Here is a 24,470-nt window from a genome sequence, read left to right on the forward strand (position 1 = left end):
TGTGCTGCCTTTATTATTAGGTTTTTTTTTAATATATGGATTTTGTGTCACACAGGTTTCCTGTTGTGCATTAATCAGCATCTCTAACACAAACATTAATTTGTGTTAGATCGTGTGTTTTTGTCCAACCCATGATGGTCTGAACTGTATCAGCAGTGTGTTTCTTTGGCCTGTGTGGACACAAAAGAGCAACAACTGTTTCATCTCGTATTAGAAATCTGAAGCTTGTACTTCCTGTTCTTATTAAAATGCTGACCCCACTCAAAGCTAACATGAAGGTTATATTTGATCTAAATGTGCTGTGACTGTCTGTACGGTCTTCTGTCTTCTGCTCGATATTTACAAACATTTCTTTTGTTACTTTTTTCCATATGAATTAAAAACAAACACAAACTTGAGTTTGAAACTTTTTAAAATGTATTTACATCGTCTTACACAGGAAAACCTCACAGGGCAGCTGGGAGGAAATAGTGATTACTGTCATTAAATAATTAGCATTGATTATTATGAGCGTCTCTATGTGACCCCAAACAGCCTCACGTGACTGAAAATGAGATGAAATGCATAAAATCAACAGAGTTTTGAGTAATGGCAATATTTGGCATGGAAAAGAAAAGAATTAAGATTATAGTCCCTTAAACGTTTCATGGTCTTTATGTACAGCCATGATATAAACTTCCAAACAGACACAACATGCAGACAAAGGAAAGAAATCAACATTCAAGAAGCTGAACAGATGCAAAAGTCTCAGTTTTCTCGTTTTTCCTCGGATTCATTCAGGAAGGAACTGAACGACAGAACAAGCGCGCTTTGTTAAAGCTGCTTTCACCTTCTGACCTGCGATAAAAGACACCAACATCATGATTATGATTGTCTAAGCGACACTAAATGTTTCACAGCAAAGGAAAAAAAAAATCTCCTCTTCAAAAGGAGGAAAACGTCTGATTTTTGAGAAAAATCGGAAATATCCTCACTCCAAACTTCCATCTTAATCCCACGATCGAAGCGTTCCTTAAACATTGAGCCGCTGTGCATGTCGAGCTTTCAGTCGCAGTGCAGACAGAAGCATCAAGTCACAAAAGTCAGTAAGAAAAGAAAATCCTGACAGCACTTTAAAAAAGATTAAAACACAGTAAAATAACACTTTGGATAATAACAGAGATACATGTATCAAACATAAAGAGAGATTTCCCTTTGAGATTAAGCAGAAAGATAATGGATAAAGGCACAATATAAATATGCACACAGTCACGCAGGACACAAAACTACACAGAAATACACATTCGTAACGGTCAAGCTGCATGTGTGTGAAAATCTTCTTCAGGCTCAGTTATTGTTCAGTCTTAATCTCGTTCAGACCGGGAAGGTCGACCGCTCTGCGCTCGGTGCCGATTACAGAACAAAAAGAAAAACCCTCTGAAATACAGTCGACGAGCAAAGTAGAAGTTTATTGCACTGCATCCTTTGTTTGTGATTCCCTCCAATATGACTGAGCAGGAGTGTGGGCTGTGCTGTGGCTGAGTGATGATGAAGGATCTGAGGTGGTTTGGAAAGCAGTTTGTTTTCTTTTTGCTTTATTATAATAATATTTGCATTTTACTGCCTTTTCATACACAGAAATAAGACTGCAACCAATTATTTTACTCTTAATTAATAAATTCAATATAACTTTATCTGTAAAATGCTTGTTTTTCACCAAAAGCCAAAAATACTCAGCTGTAAGTTTTCTGGCATTTTGCTAAAACAATGAAAAAATACTTTTAAACAAAAAGAAAGAAAATCAACAACCCAACAACTAAAAACACCACCCGAGTATTTTATGCTTTCCTCTGAAATCTGTGCCCGCTGGGCCCGTTCAGTAATCCCGTCGTGGGTGCTCGTATTTTCCTAATCATCAGAAAGCATGGATCAGGTTATGTTAGCAGGGTCAAGTTGTCCACGGTCACTTCAGAAATTTAAAAAAAAATGCTACATGACCTTTAGGAGTTTAACATTTTTCCAAAAGTCGGGTTTGTAAGTTTTTCTTTAGAAAGACGGGGGAGTTGGAGACTAGCTTATGAAGAAAAGATGAACTCCCATTAATCTGAAATATTCCAGTTCACTTGTACCTGAAGGAGCTTTAAAAGACCAGACCAGCATTCTTTAACGGGCATTAACAGCTTCAGATCACAGTGCAGGAACACGGTACAGCCAGTACGACGCTGCGGACGTTCGCGTCATGATTTCGTGTCACTCCAACCCCTCTGTGGGATTTCAAGGACACTTTGGGAGTGCGCTCTGAGGAGCCCGACACAGAGAGTGCTGATTATCGCTGCCCAAACACAACAACCCAAAACAAACAAAAAAAAAAAAAAACGTACGAGCCCGAAAACATCATCAGCCAGGAAAAAGCGTTTTCAGCTCAGTGACCTCACTCACATCAGCCAACGAGGTTTTTAGAGAAGCTTTTTCTACATGAGGAGCAGGAAAGGAGAACCACACCGGCTGCAGATATTTAAGCCTCATGTGGAGTTTGTCTGCATACGTAGTCCAGAGAAAATCATACCAAATATTAGGAAAGTCTAACTTTCAGTCCTGGAGCGTTATTGGAGGATATTACTTTTATATTACTGAGATATTACTTTTGTGACTTTGTCAGTGTTATGTTACCATTTATAGTTCTCACCTGATAAAACATCAACTTAAGTCTCGAGTCTGAAGATCCCACACAGGGGAAATAAAAAAAAAAAAAAGTGACCCTTCTACTCCGTGTATTTATGAGCATGCTCAGTGCACTGTTTTCCCACGCTTCCACCACTTCCTGTATTGTGTCTTTCAGTTAGCGTGTCTGATCCTCGGCACACGGTCAGTGACCGAACCTGCTGTAACACAGTGGAGAGGTCAGACCTGACGGTGTTGACCGATGGCTGGTTTGGTCAGATCGTGATGTTGTGACACATTAATTTTTTTTAGCCTCACTGAGTACCTTTAGTTTAATAATGGACTACATGAGAGGCAATGAGGAACAAATAAAAGTGGGATTATTTGATGCTTGATGATGACTGTCAGGAACTAAAACAAAACAAAATGATGCTTTCAAGTCACCCCAGAAACAGATTTTTCAAAATAAAGCTCAAAGAGAAAGCCGCTGACAAACAACAACAGCGGCTTTTAAGCTGTTTAAACTCAGAGAGAGAGATGATGTTACTGCAGGACAGTTTGATGCTTAAGTGAAAATGAAAGCCAAAAACCGCGAAGAAACTGATAATCATGTCGTCCCTTCTGTGTCCAAATCAGTGCCAGTTTCAGCCGCGGTGAGCTTAGCTGCCGTAGAGGAGGGAGTGCCGGGCGAGGGGGGGGCCTCTGCCCACTGAAGCGTCCAGTTTGTTTCTCACAGGCAGCTCCGCCCCAAAGCCCGCCTCAATACGTTTACCATCACACAGCGAGTCACGAGTGCTCACACAGTTAGAGCAGATTTCTAACAGGTGAGTGTGTATTGTTGGGCACGCACACAGTTTCACTCCACAAGTCACCGACATGACGACGACAATTTCCCTTTTAGTGTGCAATAAATCAGCCGCATCCTCATTACAAGAAGTCCAGCTCCAGCGCTTGGTGAAGGGACACGAGGTCGCCGTGATTGGAGATCCGCCAGAAAGGCATGTTGTGCTGCAGAGGAGGGAGAGAAAAACCAGGCATCAGAAAACAGAGCGTGTAAAAGGTGACGCGCAGTGTTTCACTACACCAAGCTCACCGAAGCCGGACAATCCAAGATGATGGAGTTCATCCACAGGAAGAGAGATTTACTGAAGGAGCAGCTCATTACACGGCTCTCTTATTTATGAGCTTTGCAATTGAATTATTTCCAGATAAATAAAGTTCATAATTTAAGGAAACTACAAGAAGAAACCACAGTGGCTTTGGATCACTGCAGTGTTTACAGGCACCTGAGCAAAACTTGAATCCAGCAGCTTCTGTGTGTGTTACACCCAGTCAACTACTCTGTGCTGCATAATGTCATATTCTTCCTGAAGCTGAAGTTTTAAGTATTTAGTTTTGTTTCTGGGGTGAGCGCACTTACATCACTGAGCGTAAGCTCCTTAGGCTCAAACACTTCAGGTTAGAGTCGTAGTAACCTTACTTACATCTGCAGTCTGCACCCACTGGAGGTGCCTGTGATCTCATTTTCTAGTTTTTTTCTAGAAAACCAGTTTCTTTACTGCTGGACTGTAAATAGGAGGCCACTCAGTGTCGGCCAGGATCATTTTTATGGTGCTGATACGATAAATGGATGCTTTGTTTTTTTCCCTGGAACAGGAGCTCATGTTCAGGGGAAAAAAAAAAAAATCCCATTCGGCAGTGAACACGTGTGCCTGCATCCTTTTTTCTAGAAGTCTCATATTCTGCCCGACAAAAAACACAATCAAAGCCTTTTAACACTGAAATGAGTTAAAAGGTCACTACTTTAGGGGTCCTGTGACGCTGCAGTTTGTCTAAATGTAGCTCAATGAGATATCTTACACAAAAAGAAGGCATTGGTTGAGTTTTACCTGTTTCGCTGCAAACTCCTCATCTCGACCGTCGCCTATCACCACATACGTCACTTTTTTCCCGAAGCGAGAGATGATCCTCTCGAAGCAGCTCTCTTTCCCTGCGTAACAGGAAACCACGGGGAAGAGCAAAGTAAAGCATCAGCATCAAGTTTACTCAGAGTTTGAGTTTAAACACACAGAAAAAGGTCTGCACGCGTACCTATTTTTGTGGCACTGTAGATGTTCTCGATGGGGAAGACCTCTCCCAGGCCGTAGAGCAACACTCTGGCCAGAGCTGGAACCAGCTGAGTCGTGGTGACCAACACGTTCATACACTTCCCCCTGTTGGTGGGTGACACACACACACACACACACACACACACACACACACACACACACACACACACACACAGTTAAATTTAAGAAAATTCGTAAGTGGCCCAACATCATCCTAACAATGAGCAGTGGGGAATCAATGTCTACTCCTGGAATAACTTAAAGAATTAAAAAGACCAGACACCATCACAGCTGTACAAGTAGCACATGAGTCGGGGTTAAAGGTGAACCTCAAACATATGAGTGGAGTAAACATCACATTCACAATGACAGGAGGACTGTGTGTAATCTGATCGGAGGCTCTCAAACCTGGACTGGATGAGCAGCAGAGACTTCAGTGCCGTGCTCAGCCAGGCGTCGGTAACGTTCTCGATCTCGGACCGAAGCCTTAAAAGCAGCTCCCTCTTCATGGGACTCAGCAGGCCTGGAAGACAAAAAAACATCCATCTGTGGCGAGCCTTTGGGAACGGCCTTTTCACTGCGAGGTCGTAACTCCATCAGGAGCGACACAGAAATGCACTCCTTTATTAAAAAAAAAAGTCTAAAATGGTGTACAGCAGCGCTTTTTAAAACTCTCGTTAATATAAAGAGTAACACTAAGGTTTCTGTTTAGTTTTAGCTGCAGAGCTGAAACAGCAGCAGGAAAATAAGGAGAAAATAAATCAGACCATTCTGTGTTTGCTTCCTTTTTCCTTCTTTGGACCGCGACACTAAGTTTAGTGTTTGGGATTCAAAAAGTGTGGAGGTGCATGTTTCTATACCCTGAGGACAGATGACTATATAATGTATGGGAGTCTGCTCCAATCTTTTCTGCATATGTTTGTCTGTGTGAGGGGATGGACTGAGTTCAGCTGACTGGCTGAGACGGTGGCCTGTGACTCGGGACGCTCCTGGAAAACAGTTTAGCACTCAAAAAAAACTGGGAGGAGTGAGAGTCTAAGGTAAGAAAACAAACAGTGTGACTTTATAATCACGTGAAACTGTCAATCACATTCTTGGATAATTGCTTCCTTTTAGAAGCAGCTGAAATGTGTGACAGGTCAAATGTTATATGCCTGTTTACTCTGAGTGCTGCTGAATCCTGCAGGGCCGTCTACAACTTCCTGTTAGAGAGTGAAAGGAGGACGGTGGTGACGCTGTAGCTGCATCATATCTTAGAACCAAAGCTTGACTGAATGAATAAAATATGAAGCATTTGTTTTAACATCTTGTAGTTCTAGGAGCAACACTCAGTTATTAAGTCACATGTCTGTAACTGCTGGAGCTTCTGCAGGCTCTCTTCTTTCCACCTTCAGACCTCCAGTGAATCGGCCTTTGTGCAGGATGTTAACTGATGTAAAATTATTTATTTAATCCTTTTTTCTCCTGTTAGCAGTCAGGCACCTTTCTGTTCTTTGATTTGAGAGGGTAAGTTTCAGATATCCCACATTAGCCTTAAATAAATAAAGAGCTTAAGTTCCCGTCACAGCTGGTTTCTTTGTTTTAATGTAAGAAGGGTTTTTCCTTCAGTTTAGCAGCAGCAGATTATTTCTGAGCTCCCGTCTCTTAAGCCTTCAGATGATGCTGCTTTGCAAACTCACCCCCAACATTTCCCTTGTAGCTGTTATAGATCTCTTTTAGCCGGCGGTAGCGAAAGGCCAGTTTGCGCATCCACTCCACCCCCCCCTGGACTCCCGTGGTGGCTCCCGATGCACCTCCGCTGCTGGGGCCATTAAAGCCGTCTGCCATGAAGTTGTAGTTGCTGAAATAAGGAAAAAGCAGCCGTGAGTACATCGGACGACACAAAGCATTTTGTAGTGGGTCTGTTAGTTGGTGGGGGCAGCATGTAACACACCTCAGGTCCTGTCCATTGTCATCAGAGGCCACATCCTCAACATGGACTTGATCACACTCCTTGAAGAAAACACAAGTAGAGGGATTCTTTTCCTCGTTTTGTTAGGAACTATTTCATCATGTACTCATCAAACATTTGCTTTATTAAAACTAAAACACCTATGACCAGTGACTGGGGGGGTCTTTGTACACCTTTAACCTGTCAAAACACAAGGAGGTGGAAGAGGGAAAAACTCGCCAGCAACCTGATTATTATGCACCTTTCAAACAGCCTCCCTTTAGATTGGCTGCAGGTTTAGAACCACTCGTATCAGGAAACGACACCTCTGCAAGTATTTGTTGGATGCAAACAAGTATTAATGCAGTTCAATTAATGCAGCTGCCTGTTTGTATCTGACATACATGAATTTCTAGTGAACTCAGTGACCTCGTTAGGAGATCGGGAATTCTGGTTTGTACCAGCTGCTGTGAACAGAAGCAAAAGCTGCTTTTCTCCAATATTCACTCCGGTCTAAACAAACTTCACTGTTACCTCCAGGTCGTTGAAGAAAAGGTGGGTGTCTGCCAGCTCAAAGATCAGCTCCTCCATCTGTAAGCCCAAGTTCAGCACAGTCGCTGGGTCCTGGGAGAAAAGGGAAAAAAAAAAAAAAACAGGCCCACAATCAGCATGTTACACAACAAGCTGTGTAACACCTTTGTGCGCTCTAAGGTTTTAATCTTTGGAGACACCAACCTTGCCAAACTTCTGTGCGTAAGAGCCGGTGAGCAATGAGTGGAATATAATGATGGTTTCATCCAAATCCCATAAAAAAATGCGCTGAAACACAAAATAATCAGATTATTCTCTGCACTGTAATCCACATTAAACTCTTATTTTACAGGAGCTGTATTTTATCCCACACAGCAGGGTTAAAAAAAAAAAGCACCATTACATTTCAAAGTGTTATTGATTTGATAGTTTGCAACATAAAGTGGACTCTGGACTTGCCACAGATGTTGATTAGCTCCTTTAATAAATGTTTAATGGGGGTTTAGTTTAAAACCGCTGGTTTCATAATTAAATCAAATGGCTACCTCCAGGTCAGTGTCAGGAGGCACAGAGTTGTCAGACTTCTTGCCCTTCCCTTTGGATTTGCCCACCGAGTTTCTGCGGCCAACCTCGTCCTGGTCTCGAGCTCCAGCAGGGACTGCCACATTTGTGGGCAGAGCCGCGCCTACGGGCAGGTTTTCTGCTGGGGACGCATCTAAAATAAGACAGAGGATGTGAGTGTGGGGGGGTCCGGCATAAAAATGAGCCAAATCAAATGTGCAGCGACCGCTTTGTGAATAAAGAAGCAGCCGAAAGAAGTTTTTTAATCATTTAGATTCTCACTTAAATTCTTATTTAACAGCACAACATTATCTAGATTGTCAGATTTAGATGCTGCAGAATTAATTTGGCACTAATCACAGTCATGATGGATGATCTAAAGCTAAAAGCAGCATTCCTGAAACAGACTCAACAAAACCTCAATCTCAGTCAGTCCAGGACTACATCAGAAAACACTGAAGCTGTTTTCACACATGAACTTTTTTCACAGGTAACACAGAGCAGGAAACAGTCTGCTTCACACACACACACACACGGGCACATCTGGAAATCATCTGTTTAGTTTAGGTGAGAGCGTGCAGGAAATAGGAACACACTGTTCCCTCACTAGCAGTGAATGCACCAGAATATTAGCTGCTCTTTTCACACTTTAGCATAACCTGGTATCACACAGACTTTAGCAGGAAGCTGGCAGTTTAATGTCTGATCCAACTGCTTTAAATTTCTCACATGCACCTCTGAAATGTCTGCAGCAGCTCAAGGCTGCAGTGCGTGTGTAAAAAGAGCTCGAGTCAGCCTAAAACCAGAGAAGTGCAGCGGTTATTATTTATATGGAGCTAACTTTTAGAAACATAGTGCCATGAGAAATTTTTGTTTACGCATCCTCGCTATTACCTCTATTAGAGAAAGACCAAAGGAACGGTTTACCCTGCTGGGGTAGGGTTACCCCACCCTGGAGTGGGGTGGGTATCCTTGTAACCCCTCGGCTTTCTCTCTGTATGTTGGAGCTTTTAACCAGTGGATGAGAGGTTCACTTCCCTGCACCTTCAGGCAAGAGAACAGGTTCTGACTATTGTTTGTGATTATGCACCAAATGGCAGTTCAGAGTACCCAGCCTTCTTGGAGTCACTGGGTGGAGAACTCAATGGTGCTCCATCCAGTGACTCCGTAGTCCTACTGGGAGACTTCAACGCTCACGTGGCCAACAACAGTGAGACCTGGAGGGGCGTTAGTGGGAGAAACAGCCTTCCTGATCTGAACCCGAGTGGTGTTCTGTTACTGGACTTCAGTGAAAACCAGTTTGTCCATAATGAACTCCATGTGCGAATGTGAGAACACCCTAGGTGGCAGATCTGATGATCGATTTTGTGATCGTATCATCAGATCTGCGACCGTATGAGGAGCTGAGCTGTCAACTGATCACCACCAGGTGGCAGTGGAGGATGCTGGACAGACCTGGTGCACCTAAAAGGTATAGTGAGGGTACGCTGGGAATGCCTGGCAAAGGCCCCAGTCTGTGAGTCCTTCCAACTTTCACCTCCTGCAGAACTCTGACAGCTTTCCAAGGAAGACTGAAAACACTGAGTCTGAATGGACCATGTTCCACACCTACATTGTTGAGGCTACTGCATGAAGCTGTGGCTGAATCAGGTGGTGGAGCCTGGAGGTGAAGGGAGCCATCAAGCTGAAAAACGAGTCCTATCGGGCTTGATTAGCTTGTGGGACTCTGGAGGCAGCTGATGGGTACCGGCAGGCCAAGCAGAATGCTGCCTGGGCCGTGGAAGAAGCCATAACTCGGGTGCAGACAGAGTTCAGTGAGGCCGTGGAAAAGACTTCCCGTCTGCCTCGAAGAGATTCTGGCGAACCGTCAGGCGACTCAGGAGGGGAAAGCGGTGCTCTACTCACAAGGTGTATAGTGCAGGTTGGGTGGTGGAAGGAATACTTTGACGACCTCCTTAATCCCACTGACACATCTTCTGTAAAGGAAGCAAGAAACTGGGGACAAGGGGGACGGGGTCCACGGGAGTTTGCTCATCCAGTCTACATGTGTTTTGTGAACTTGTTGAAACCATTCGACTGTGTGTCTCGGGGTACTTGTCCAGGTATAGACAAGAAGCAGAAGGCTTCCATCTTAGTGTCCTCAGAGTCTCACCCTTGATTTTTCTGGATGATGCGGTCCTGCTGGCTTCATCAGGTGGTGGCCTCCAGCTCGCACTGGAGCGGTTTTGCACTCAAGTGTGAAGCGGAGGGTATGAGAATCTCCAAGTCTGAGGCCATGGTCCTCAGGTGGAAAAGGGTGGAGTGCCCCCTCTGGGTCAGGGATGAGTTGCTGCCTCAGGTGGAGGAGTGTAAGTATCTCGGGGTCTTGTTCACGAGTGATGGGAGAAGGGAGCAGAAGACTGACAGATCAGGACTGTCTGCAGTGATGAAGAAGCTGCACCGGTCTGTTGTGGCGATTTACCAGTGGATCTACGTCCCTACCCTCACCTATGGTCACAAACTTTGGGTAGTGAGTGAAAGAACGAGATCATGGATACAAGAAGCGGAAATGAGCTTCCCCTGAAGGGTGGCTGGCCTCTCCCTTAGAGGCAGGGTGAAGAATACAGTGATTCGAGAGGGGCTTAGAGCTGCTGCTCCTCCACATTGAAAGCGTTGAGGTGGTTTGTGCATCTGACTGAGACACCTCCTGCACGAGATGTTCTGGGCATGTCCTACTGGGAGGAGGCCTCGAGGCAGACCCAGGACTCGGTGGAGAGATTATATCTCTGGAGTTAGAAAAAAAAATTCAAGTTCCCCCAAATGAGCTGGAGGTGATTGGGGAGATGGAGTTCTGGGTTTCTGAACTTATGCTGCTGCCCCCATGACCTGGCCCCAATAAATAAAAATCAATGCATGGATATCCTCACTGTAGTTTTTGTGCCTCAAATGTATGTACAGCACTGTATGTTTATGTTGTACTGCTAATCAATATGTGCTGTGGAACAAAGTAATTGATCACACGATGGTTTTGAAACAGGAAAATAAATCCGATTATAATGAGAGATTGCAAAAAAAAAAAAAAAACCTCTGGGAGGCAGTCCAGCTGATGCAGCCTCCTCCGATTTCACCGCTGAATATCCGGCTACCCCCACACCACCGCTGTGCTCATCGCTGCTGGGAAGCCCAGCGGGCACGTAGCTGGAAGGAAGAGTGTAGTACTGAGAGAACTGACTCTGTCCCAGAGAGTTATAGCTGCTAAAATCCTGGAGAGAAATGAAACAACAAACACACGTGATCAGCAGAATGATGGGAAAAGGCTCCACACAGGGCTGACTAACAATACGCAGAAACAATCTCATCTTTTTAAGAAGCTCTAATATCACTGAACATAACATGAACTCAGGTTCTGAGTCAGAGAGTCAGAGAAACCCTCTGTGATCAAAACCTGATCCCCAAAACATCCACCTGCCCTCAGTCAAAGATATAAATACTGAAGGAAGTTTGAGTTGCTCACATTGCAAACATCTGGGTGCTTTTAATATAGATCACTACATACATACAGGCCAGCATAGAATCTTGATCAAATACATACAAGACTGCAGTTTTAATTGAGATTTGTGATGTATGACTTTGCTTGCATATATTCATAACTTGAACTCTGAGTGTTTTCTTTTAGTTTTTTGATCATTTTAAAGACAAAATTTGCACAAAATTGTTTCATTTCTTCTGAAAATGAACTATTCAATTTTCCACTCCTACAGTGCACTCACCACTATTTAATAAACACACTGAGACAGTTTTATTCTTTATTTTACAGTGGAAACCCCTCAGGTCTCTCTCACCTGATGGGCCACTGCTGAGGAGGTTGTAGTTGCGGCTGTAGCTGAAGGGATGTTGGAGTACACACTGGATGTTGTGAAGCTTGAGCCTGGAGAAAGAAAACACTCTTATTATAACAGTTGCAAAGATTTTTTAAAAATTTACTTCTATATGATCTTATGATGCCAAGAGAGGAAATCAGAGTTGTGCCGCTGCAGGTTTTCCTTTATTGTGTTCTTCAGGTATTTGCAGACAGTGAGGCAGAGTGAGATGGCAGCTTGCCTTGGCTGGGGTATGAGTAGTGCAGCTGGCCTGGCTGGGTTGAGGTATATGTGGAGCTGAAGCTGAGAAACCCAGACTGGCCACCAGAGGGTGCATCAGGCAGCCCTGTCTCTGTTTTTATGCCTGGCCACATAGCACCTGAAGATGAAAGAGAGCAATGGAAGCTGAAGATGAAAGAGGCGGCAGGGAAAAAAAAAAAAAGTGGGTCAATGAAGATGCAGCAAAGTTAGGAAACCGGGTACTCCAGTCAGGAACTGTGTGTGTGAAAGCAGAGTTTAAAAGCAGACTGATTCCACAGCGCCAAAGCACAGTGAGGCCTTTAAAGCAAAGTAATAAGGTGTGAGGCTCAGTTTTTAGAGAGCAGACAGTCCCTAAAAAACAAGGGCTGTCTGAAAAGAGCGGGCACTGACCAAAAGGTGGGAGGCCGTAGGTCTGGCCTGTCTGGGGGAAGGATGAGTACACAGTGGACTGGCCCAGAGGGGGAAACGCCACCTGACCGGTGTATGACGTTACTGCTGGGCTGAAAGAGAGACAGAGAGGATTACTGCCTGCAACCCAACTGGGTAAAACCTGCCTGCAGATGCATCATATAAAACAAAAGAGATTTTTCTTCATGTAAAAAAAAAAAAAAAAATCAGTGAATACTTCCTCACCACATCTGCATACACCTACTTCATCACTTTTAAAAAAGTGTGGTTGTGTCAGCCATATCAGCAGCTTATATTCGGCCCTCGTACGTGCACATGTAAGGTCTCGTGCACTTGTGGGGACGGCAGCTCAAGGGCAGCAAATCTAATCTGGTGGTCTGGCTCACGTGTTACGTGATGCCATCAAAAAGTCTTCTGATTGGAACGTCTTAAAAAATTTAAATGAGGTCCAAACTTTGCCGGCTAAAGCCAGGATGTCACCAATCACAAGAAGTTAATATAATTAACTAAAACTAAACTAAATACTGGAAAAAACATTTTACTGAACTAAAATAAAGACAAACTAGACGAGTCATCTGCTTTCAAAGAGCTCAGTTTTATTGTTATACCTGCACTGACTTTCCTAAATCTTGCCTCTGACACAGACAATATTAATTAAAAAAAAGACTAAAACTAACACCAATAATAATAGAAACTAAACATTTTTTACATTAAACTAAACTGAAAGAAGAAAACACTCCATAAAATAACTGAAACTAAATGAAAACCAATTAGAAAATACAAAACTATAATAACTTAAATGTGCACATTCACCTGGGAGTGATTCAGGCTGGGGAGCGATCTGATAACCAACATTTTTTTTTGTTTGAAATGCCAAACTTTATTGCATACAGAAGTAAATCAGTTGCATTTTTAACTCTTTGACTCTGTAAAATATTCACACATCCCTTCCACGCAGCATACTCACGTGCTTCCCTGATAAACCTGTTGGGTGTATTCAGACGTGACTGTGGCGTCGGAGGCTGCAGAAAACAAACTGTTTTAGCTACAAGAGCTCTTATAGAGTAACATTACTGCACACTGTTCAGAGCTGAGTCTGTCTGTTCGTACCAGAATGACCGTATGAGTTAATTGAGTCGGCACATGGTTGGGACGCAGGCCCCCGGTCTGCGCTGGACTGCTCCTGTTCACCTATGACCGCACACACAACGTCAGAGCTGCAGCAGCATTTCCAGACACTGTGAGCCTTTGATTTTCTAACATTTCCTACTGACCTGGATCAATTTGGGTGGTTGACAGCGCAGCGTAGGAGCTATCCTGCTCTGATGAACCTAAAACAGCAGCTGGGCTCCCATCATCACCCAGATTACTGAGAAAGCATCAAAAATTCAATTATAATTAATCAGTAATTTAAGGAAAAGATGCAGAGATATAAGTGGATACCAACCCCGGCTCTTTCTTCGGTCCACTGTCGATGTCAATCTTGGCTTTCTTTGCCTGTAAATGCACAAAAATACATCCATACAAGTCAGACAGATTTAACGAAGCAGCAGAGTTTGGCATCCCGGCTCCCAGCAAAAGGTCCATGGATTGATGTTTATCAGTCACTGTGATATCAGTATCAAAATACCATAAACAAAGAAACTTAATAAAACAAAAACTGACAAAACAGCACAGATCAAATTAGATAAAACTTTTAAAAAAAGAGCTAAATTACATGGACAAATGCAGTTAAAAATACAGGAGCCTAATATGTAAATACAGTACAATAAAGGTAAAAACTTAAATTTAATAAAATACAACAATAAAACTCTAACTGAAATGTTGAATATAACACAAGCTGCTCTAAAAAGTAAAACAGCTCCTTACAGTAAATAACTGTGGTGTGCACATAGTATCGTAATATTTTAATACGTCTCAGCAGGTAAAGAGTGCGTATCTTCCATCATCAACTGTCTCAATTAATTAGCAACTTTTTTTAGTCAAAGTGAGAAAAAAACCTTTAACCCGCCACAAAAAAAAGGAGGCACATTATGAGATGTTTTCCTGGCTCAAAATGGGCTTTTAGTGGTGGCTACATAGGTAACCACGACTGGCCTGCATACAAATAAAGCAAAAATATATACTTTTTTGCATATACTTATTATTATAAGTATATGCATTTTCCTGCATTTGATCATTTTATCACAAAACTTGACTAAATTTAAGTGATTAAGAGCCACTTAAAAATACCGGTCATATATATATTTCCCATCACAGCCGCGGTGATGTTCCTTTGGTTTAATATCAAACAAAATTAAAAAAAGAATATTATATGATTAAAAAATATCCACATATTTTCTTGTTTGAGGGGCAGGCAACAAACAAGTTGAAATTATCATTCACATTTTATATCATTTCAACCAAGTCATCTTTATGAACTCAGCCATAAACTAAGATCCAACTTCAGTTTGGCTAAAACAAAAAAAGTGACCATCAAAATCATTTTTATTCTCATTACACTTGGATACAATAACATGCTGTTTGGCACCCCTCATAGAAATGAATAAATACAAAACTAGAAAATATAAAGACTGACAAGAATGAAAAGGTGATACTTGAAATCTTTGCATGATCTTTGAGATGAAGCACATTTGCCCTTTAATCCAAATAAAGAAAATAATACAGGAGCAAACTGCTAACTATGAGATTCTATTTTAAATATTTGCATGAACTTAAAGTCACTTTTTAAAAAAAAAAAAAAAAAAATCACACACCAAAGTCACAGTGAGAGGAAATCAGCTGGTAAAGTTCTTATGCAAATGAGTGAACGCAGACTTACCGGCAGCTCCTGCGAGTCATCCATCTCTGCGGCGGAGCGACCCGACATGTCTGCACGCTCAGCCTACTCTATGTACCGGCAGAGCCCGGCGGGACCCTGCTTCACACAGAACAAAGACAAACAGGCACAGAGTCAATGGTGGGCGTACTGCCTTATGTAGTATCCCCATGCGTGACGCCCCCTCCCCTTGCCCCAAAAAGTGAATCCCTCTCCTGCCCCTATCGCGGTTCGATCAGTGGCGATGAAGGAAGTGGGGCACCCTGCTCTAATCTCCAGCACGAGACCCGCAGGTGAGGCACGTGTGGCATTGATCCTGACCAGTGTCCCCGCCACTCTGTTTTTACTGGAGGATTAAGGATGCGTGCCACCTTACATGCGAACTAACCTACATTCAATGAAAACATACCCTCTGGGAGCATTAGGTGCTCAGGTGCACGCTCTCATATCAATAGATGCCCCGGGGGGGATAAGATCTAACCTCATTTTTTTCCACTGCTCACTTTAACGGGCCTCTGCCCACAGCTGGAGGGATGAACATTCACCCAACTGACATAATGTAAACGCACACAGAGAAATCAGGTCAGACAGCAAATTAACACCACATGAATGTGCCAGGTAGGTATTAACCGCGCACGTTCTCAGGAGTGCGATATTAAGCAGTTCATTAAAGGAAAGGTAAGCCTTTTTATGAGCTAAATCTTTTTAGTGAACTAAAACAAACAAACAAAAAAAATACGTTTGTGACATTAACTGAATTTTAAATGCAAATCTTTTTGGCTTCTAAACATCTAAAACAAGATAATCGAGATAAAACATTTTGCACTTCTGTCGTTTCATCTTTCAGCACAAAAACGTCCAAATTCACGGCCCACCGGGGTGTGACACGTTTAATTTAATTCAAAGTTCAGAGTAACAGACACTGATGTTAATTTCATACAGGAAAACACTTTTTAAATGGTTTATATTATTTTGTATTATGCACTGAAGACTGCACTGAGAGAAGCTGGTTATCACAGTGTAAAATTTTCTCACTCACATTTCTAATTAATAATGAACAACTAACTCTGCTGAAAAGGTGAAACATCGAGGCACATGGAGCCGGACGGTATGACCAAAACATCCTTAAGATTCTGATGGTTTCAGTATTATTTTAATTAATATTAGTTTTGCATAAGTGGGCTTGTTATAAAGACTAACAGTGACCACTTCTTAACCCTAGAACATGAAGTGAATTCTTTAACACTACCACGTGAGTGAAAAATCACCCGACGCTCATGTTCTAGGGTTAACCATCACATCGATACCTGCACTGACTCGCACGCCCTCAGGGACCCCACCCCCCGTCACAGGGGACACCACAGGAAAATCTCACTGTGGCCTCTGGATTTCCAAACATCTTTTTTTTTTTTAGGAGTTTTAAGTCTATTAAATTCCTTCTGGAAAAAAAAAAGGCTTTTTAAAATTTACTTCCATTGATATATAAAATGATGAAGCAAAAAAAAAAACAGTAGCTTAATAAACTGTTTGATGCATTTAAAAAAAAAATCAGGTTAGATTTAATATTCATGTTTAGAAGTGCTCAGCCCATACTTCTGTAAAGATACAGAACATGTCATCTGATCATTTTTATATGTACAATGGCTACGTTTTCTGGGTTATACAAGCAGCTAAATTAGAGAACCAATTAAAGATCGACTAATACACAAGCCTCAATCTATCAGCAAACAGGACATTTACCTGCTGACATTTCATCTGACACACATTAATTATGTGTTTGCTAAAGACCTGAAAGACTTCTAAAAAGTATAATTTTTTTAACATAATGATGATACGTTTATCTTGGAACAAACAAGGAATAAATAAAGACAAGAAAGATAAGAAAATAAACACTGGCATTGGATATTGATCAACCTGTTGCTTTAAAACCTGTGAATTCCATGAAACTGAATATATCTCATTTTTTTGGGAGGGTGACTATTCGTGTAAGCATGTTTAGGCTGCATACAGCCGAGGCAGCAAGCCTGTGTTACCTTATTTTTAGTCTATAGATACTTAACTGGGATGTGTTTAAGAATGCTGCTCTGAGAGAGGACAGTTCTGTGGATTTAGAGGAATATGCATCAGTGGTTACCAGTTATATCAGCACATGCGTTGATAATATTGTCCCCACCAAATGCTGCAAGATATATCCCAACCAGAAACCATGGATGAACTGTGAGGTACGCTCCATGCTGCATGCACGCTCAACTGCATTTGCCTCTGGTGACACGGAGGGCTACAGAAAGACCAGGTATGACCTACGTAGATCCATCAGGGAAGCCAAGAGGCAGTACAGACTGAAGCTGGAGGGATATTACAAACACTCTGATTCCCGACGCATGTGGCAGGGCTTGCAACACATCACTGACTTTCAGCAGAGGAACAGCAGGATCACAGCCTGCAACAATGCCCTACCAGATGAGTTGAACCAGTTCTATGCTCGCTTTGACACCCTCAACTCCATCCAACATAGAGAGATTCTACTACCGGAGGCAACACAGAGCTCTTCACCCACTGTAACATCGACTGAGGTGTGCAAGGCCCTGAGGAGGACCAACCCCCGAAAAGCACCTGGCCCCGTGCTCTGAGGGTCTGCTCTTCAGAGCTGGCCGAGGTTTTTACAGATATTTTTAATTTGTCCCTCTCCCAATCATCTGTGCCCACATGCTTCAAGTCCACCACTATAGTGCCCCTCCCCAAGAAAACCAACACAACCTCTTTGAATGACTATCGTCCCATTGCACTCACTTCACTTGTAATGAAGTGCTTTGAGAGGATGGTCATGTCCCATATTAAAGGATCCATTCCGGACACATTAGATCCCCTGCAATTTGCATACCGTCAGAACCGTTCAACTGATGATGCTGTTAATGCAGCCATCCATACAGCCCTCTCACACCTTGAAAATAAGGACACTTATGTTCGAATGCTGTTTATAGACTACAGTTCAGCTTTCAACACTGTCATCCCAAGCAGGCTGGTTGAAAAGCTGTTCACCCTCGGAATATCAACCTCCCTCTGCCGCTGGGTCTTGGACTTCCTTACAGACAGACCTCAGGCAGTCAGAGTTGGTACCGGGACATCAGAAACAAAGACAGTGAGCACTGGGACCCCACAAGGCTGTGTGCTCAGTCCTCTCCTGTACACCCTCTTCACCTACGACTGCATCCCCTCCCAAAGCAATACCTCCATCGTCAAGTTTGCTGACGACACCACCGTCATTGGGCTGATTACTGGGGGAGAGGAAGCAGCTTACAGGGAAGAGGTGGCCCAGCTGGTGTCCTGGTGCCAGGAAAATAATCTCTCCTTAAATACAGAGAAGACTAAGGAGATGATTATTGACCCGAGGAAGAGAAGAGACCAGCATGCTCCATTATTCATCAAGGGGACTCAGGTGGAGAGACTGAAGACCTTCAAATTCCTTGGCACCCACATCAGTGAAGACCTCACCTGGACCTACAACACAGCACAGACTGTCAAGAAAGCTCAGCAGAGACTCTTCTTCTTAAGGAAACTGAGGAAATTCGGATTATCCCCCAAGCTCCTCAGCAACTTTTACAGATGCACTGTGGAGAGCATCCTGACAAACTCCATCACGGTGTGGTGTGGAAACTGCACCAGTCAGGACAGGAAGGCTCTCCAGCGTGTCATCAAAACAGCACAATTCATCTGTGGAGCTGCCTTCCCATCACTACAGGACACTTATAATACCCGGGTAATAAAGAGGGCACACAACATCATCAAGGACCGTACCCACCCACAGCACACACTGTTCACACTCCTGCCGTCTGGCAGACGTTACAGGAGTGTAAAAGCAAGAACAACCAGACTAAAAAACAGTTTCTATCCACAGGCCATCAGGCTACTGAACCACTGACTGATTATCAAACTGTGATTACCTGCCTTTCTTTTCATCTGTATATATAATATATATCTGTATATATTGCACTTGCTTTATTATTTATTTATTTTTATTTTCTACTTTTACTTTCCTAATATACTAGTTCTTAAATTTTATTTGAACTTAGTTGCTTATTTCAATTGTTTGTAAGGCAGTCGCAAGTAAGAATTTCATTGCTCAGCATAACCACAATGTTTTGCGGTGTACATGACAATAAACTTCTTGAATCTTGAATCTTAAGCTACGCCCACACTGGAAGCAGTTTGCTCGTTGCATCCTTTTGGAGCGGACGCCCTCTGATGCATTTACTACCAGGTCACATGTCAATCAAAGATATTCATCACTATCACTGGTAGTTGCTTCAGCCACTCAGTCGCCTGGAAGTTGAGGAAAGTTTATCTCAGGTCTCCCGCGGTTATATCGCCCATAACTGTGGAATATATTCACTTTCCATGGTCTCTGGTTGCAGTGAATCACTTCCAGTGTGCATGCAGCTTTAACCATTAAGAAAACGAAGCCCCATTTAATAAAACTGTTAATAACTTACAATTTACGAAGTCTGTTTCAGAAACTGTTACAGATGCATCTATGAAGGCGTATCAGGGCCATATTGAGGATTTTTTTTTTTTTTTTTGCATTTGGACTGTAATTTTGAAATTAGGAGAAAGACTGAAATACCATTTTCAGAAAAAAGTAAAAATGTCACTAAACTTGTCATTTCAAGTAAAACTACTTTTGTTAGTGCACGAGTAAATCTACAAAATTTCTTATGCAGATGAATTAGGGAAATTGCACTTCAGAATAGGGCTCTATTATATTATTCATAATAATACCGATATGAATTTTTATGTACTGTTGAAGTGCCATATCACAATATCATTGCCAAAGTGATGCCAAAGTGTTGATATTCCCTAATGCACACAACAGTGACACAAGGCCGGATGCGTCTGAGAGCGAAAGCAGCACGTCAGCCTCAACTTGGTAAGATGTCTGTGTAGATTCTCAGTCATCCAGGTCATAGTAGTCTCTGGAGCTTGAAAAAGGCGACTGGACTTCTTTTTGTTTCTTGAAGACGTTTCACCTCTCATCCGAAAGGCTTCTTCAGTTCTCAACCAAATGGTGGAGAGACCCAGGTATTTAAACCCCTGTGGGCGTAGTCCCCAGGAGGTGGTTATGACCCTCTATTGATCATGTGCGTGAACACATGTGCCCAGGTGTGAAGGGGGCGTGGGTCATATTTAATCAGTGGTTTCAGTTTCTTTGACTCCCACCACCCTCTGGAACACAAACTTGGGGTGATCAGGACCCTACAACACCGTGCGGAAAGTGTTCCCTCTAAGGCAGAAGGGAAGCATAAGGAACACACACACATTGAGAAAGCCCTTCATCAGGCCTTCATCAAATCAGCTAAGATGCACAGGAATGAAGGCCAAACACAAACTACAGAGAATGGGAAGGACAAGAGGAACAACATTGTCATCCCATATGTGTCAGGCTTGTCAGAGAAACTCAGAAGAATTTTCTCCAAGCATGACATCTCAGTATACTTCAAACCAAGTCACACCCTAAGACAAAAACTGGTTCATCCCAAGGACAAACCCGCCAAACACAAGATCAGCGATGTAGTGTATGCTGTTCAGTGCAGTGAAGAGTGCTCGGACCTCTACATTGGTGAAACCAAACAGCCTCTTCACAAACGAATGGCACAACATAGAAGAGCCACCTCGACAGGACAAGATTCAGCAGTACATCTGCATCTGAAGGAAAAAGGGCACTCTTTTGAGGATGCCAATGTTCACATTTTGGACAGGGAAAACAGATGGTTTGAAAGAGGAGTGAAAGAAGCCATCTATGTCCACTGTGAACAACCATCATTGAACAGAGGAGGTGGATTACGTCACCAACTTTCCCCCGCTTACAGTGCTGTCCTGAGCTCCCTTCCCAGACGTCTCAACCCCCATTCACACCTTTGTTCCAGTGACCTCAATAGGCCACAGGAAACAATGGAGCGGAGTCCTAAGTTGGTTTCAACTGAAACCACTGATTAAATATGACCCACGCCCCCCTTCACACCTGGGCACATGTGTTCAAGCACATGATCAATAGAGGGTCATAACCACCTCCAGGGGACTACGCCCACAGGGGTTTAAATACCTGGGTCTCTCCACCATTTGGTTGAGAACTGAAGAAGCCTTTCGGATGAGAGGTGAAACGTCTTCAAGAAACAAAAAGAAGTCCAGTCGCCTTTTTCAAGCTCCAGAGACTACTATGACCTGGATAACTGAGAATCTACACAGACATATGGACCAAACGTTGCTACTGAAAAACTTTAGATTCTCCTACTACCTGCACACAAAGGTCCAAGAATACCTTTCATACCTTCCAGCAACGGTGATGCTATTTTCCAGAGCTGTGATTGGTCAGCAGGCAGTGATTTAATGCATTCTGATCTCTTATCTCAAGCATAACTTGCTCTGGAGCAGGTTAAGTGTGGAGCATAAGCTACCATGCTTTAGTAAGAAATGAACTGCCTTCATAGTACAGAAAACCCAGGGTTAACCCCAGGTACAGCCCCCCCCCCCCCCCCCCCCCCCCCCCCCCCCCGATGCTGTCCCTTCAGTTTCTGTGGTTTGTTTTATTTAAGAAGGGGCAGGCCACATTATTTAATATGAATACGTGGGTCCAGATTTGGTCATAGAGACTCATTTTCATCAGGAGTTCATGTTATTGGCTTAAATAAAATTAAATTTGAAAATACGCGAAAAGGAAGTATACAAAAATCACATAAGCACTGAAAAATGAAGAATAACAAAAAGAAAAAAGTGGTATGTAAAAAAAAATCATAAGAAATAAAGCACACAAAGCCCATATTATGGGAGGACAAATAACAGAAAATGACAAAACCATTACTCCACATTCTGAGCGCAAGCCTTATTACATGTTTTAATACACAAAAATTTAATGATTGAAGCAATATTTAATCAGAACTAAGATTTATTACTGCACATCTACAACGGCCTCCTTACTAATAACTATCGGTGGACCGGTGCTGTTAGAGTATTAGCTCTAATGCACATGCTACCATCGCTGTTTATCCTGCACTTTAGTCTGGCACTAATACTGGCACGGCACGGGTTCCGTGAAGTCGGGCTAAAAGTTCCCATCCATGCCCGTCTTCATGCTAACAGACTCCCGTTAGGTTAGCTGGATTTAGCACCCGGGAACAATTTACTGTGAAGGTGAAGGCAGACCTCCGTCTACTTCCTGGAAACCAGTCACTCGTTTCAGTTCTAACCCGGGGCAACTGAAACGTTTATTTACACAGCATATGAAACATAGACGAAGCCAAGTAATTTAAACTAATTTGCACAACTAGTAAATTAAACACACCAACATAGATGAAAAGCACGACCACACCAGCATTTAGACTACACCGGAACGCTAGCGGGGAAAGTCGTTTATTACTTATTCATTATGAACGGTTTAAATACAATAAATTCTGTCACCAGTCGTTCATGTTGCGTACATTGCAGTAAACCCAACCTCACATACTAGCGGGTAAATCACCAGCTGTACTTATGTTCCCCCGGGCATAAAGTTTTCCGCTCCAGAGATTAGTCGGGCCCAGCAGCCATTGGAGTGGGTACTGAAATGGCAGCGTGTGAAAGCATCTCACTTCTGCAGCACTCAACTGCAAAGCTGATCGCAAAAAAAACATCCCGGACACACCAAAAACATCGAAACACGTCTTACCATTGAAAGAGTGATGGAGGAACACTTTTATTTAAGCGTCTTCAGCTGAATCCACCATATGAAGCTTTGTCTGTTGTTAGGGAGCACTATTTTGCAGGAAGTTGTCGTTGCGAAGTCTTCTGCGCATGTGCGAAGGGACGGCGCTGTGGGGCGTGCAGTCCGGATGGACAGGTGAGAGAAAAATGCAAACAACTGTCCTTTGAACAGGTGAGCATGACTTAGATGCGGCCAGTTTTACCTCAGGGTTCGTTACATCGAGTAGAAGTAAAGCACAGGTGCAATTTTCAACTGTAGTAAACACTATAAAAGAACTTGTAGTAAACTCTTCAAAATAAAATAGTAGCACATACATTAATTAATTTTAATTTTTTAATTAAAGTGTATTTTTAATTAAATGTGAGACTGAATAACAATATAAAAAGCAAATGAATAATAAATAAATAAACACTCATACTGATGGAACAGGGTTTCACATTTCACTATTTGGATAAAAACTCATGTGTAGTTTACACCTGGACATTTTTAATCTTTTTTTTTTCCCTGTCATTTCATACCTTGAGAGATTAACTGATTTATTGATATATTTGGTATGTTCATCATTAATGAAAATTGTTGTTACATGCCTTAATATATTGCATTCGGGGGTGGAAATATAAGTGACTGTGCATTTAAGCATGAGTGAACAGTATATAATTGTGCAATTTGCAATTTGATCTGTAGTGAGAGTAGGGAGCAGGTGGAAGAGAGCCTGGAGAGGTGGAGGTATGCTCTGGAGAGAAGAGGAATGAAAATCATTAGAAGCAAGACAGAATACATGCGTGTGCATGAGAGGGAGACAGGTGTAACAGTGAAGCTGCGAGGAGCAGATGTGGTGAAGGTGGATGAGGTTAAATATGGGCAGACAACAGGCAGTGCACGAGAGAGGTGAAGAAGAGAGTGCAGGCAGGGTGGAGTGGGTGGACACGGTATCGGGGTGATTTGTGACAGAAGGATAGCAGCAAGAGTGAAAGGGAAGGTTTACATGATGGTGGCGGAGACAGTGGCACTGGAGGTGGCAGAGTTGAAAATGTTAAGAGGTTAGGAGTGACCAGAATGGACAAGATTAGAAATGAGGGACAGCTCAGGTTGAGCTGTTTGGAAACAAAGTTAGTGAGGCAGGGCTGAGATGGACATGTGCAGAGGAGGGAGGGATGGTGGATATATTAGACAAAGGATGCTGAATATGGAGCTGCCATGCAGGAAGAAAAGAGGGATGACCACAGAGACGATTCATGGATGTAGTGAAAGAGGACATGCTGAGGGTTGGTGTGACAGAGGAAGGATAGGATTACATGAGGGCAGATTGTGTTGACCCCTAAAGGGAGTAGCCAAAATAGAATAGAATTGAATGCCTTTATTGTCATTATACAGGATGTACAATGAGTTTGGAGGGCCACTCCTGTTCACTCCTTTCTAAATAATAAATTAAAACTTCTAAAAATATACAGAAAATAAAAGAATGTATGAAAATATACGTTGAAAAAAATAAGTGTATACATATAAGAACGAAGATGGTGAGTATTGCACTTGGTGAATGAATATTGGATATTACACAATATAGGAGTGATAGATATTGTTCAGTATGAATAATATAATATTGCACAGAGATGTGGGTATTGAAGTTATACAGAAGTTGTGT

The 24,470-nt window shown here is 42.6% G+C and overlaps 1 protein-coding gene across 3 annotated transcripts; it reads right to left on the bottom strand.

The window, feature by feature from the left end:
- Nucleotides 1-430: 430 nt before the first annotated feature.
- On the bottom strand, nucleotides 431-22,934 carry eya3 (EYA transcriptional coactivator and phosphatase 3). 3 transcript variants are annotated; one of them, XM_030741021.1, is made up of 19 exons: nucleotides 22,793-22,933; nucleotides 15,100-15,195; nucleotides 13,726-13,775; nucleotides 13,553-13,647; nucleotides 13,389-13,469; nucleotides 13,246-13,300; nucleotides 12,261-12,370; nucleotides 11,851-11,988; nucleotides 11,592-11,677; nucleotides 10,835-11,012; nucleotides 7,755-7,924; nucleotides 7,414-7,497; nucleotides 7,213-7,302; nucleotides 6,682-6,740; nucleotides 6,428-6,588; nucleotides 5,157-5,271; nucleotides 4,732-4,853; nucleotides 4,530-4,630; nucleotides 431-3,648 (listed from the first exon to the last, which is right to left on the bottom strand). In XM_030741021.1, the coding sequence occupies exons 2-19, from the start codon at nucleotides 15,145-15,147 to the stop codon at nucleotides 3,568-3,570; spliced, it is 1,824 nt and encodes a 607-aa protein (XP_030596881.1). In that variant the 5' UTR covers nucleotides 15,148-15,195; nucleotides 22,793-22,933; the 3' UTR covers nucleotides 431-3,567. The 3 variants fall into 3 exon arrangements, with proteins under 3 accessions (XP_030596881.1, XP_030596880.1, XP_030596882.1); XM_030741020.1 differs by having other exon boundaries at nucleotides 15,100-15,198; XM_030741022.1 differs by lacking the exon at nucleotides 11,851-11,988 and having other exon boundaries at nucleotides 15,100-15,198; nucleotides 22,793-22,934.
- Nucleotides 22,935-24,470: the final 1,536 nt, after the last annotated feature.

The sequence above is a fragment of the Archocentrus centrarchus genome, chromosome 11, assembly GCF_007364275.1.
Source record: "Archocentrus centrarchus isolate MPI-CPG fArcCen1 chromosome 11, fArcCen1, whole genome shotgun sequence".
Classification (NCBI taxonomy): domain Eukaryota; kingdom Metazoa; phylum Chordata; class Actinopteri; order Cichliformes; family Cichlidae; genus Archocentrus; species Archocentrus centrarchus.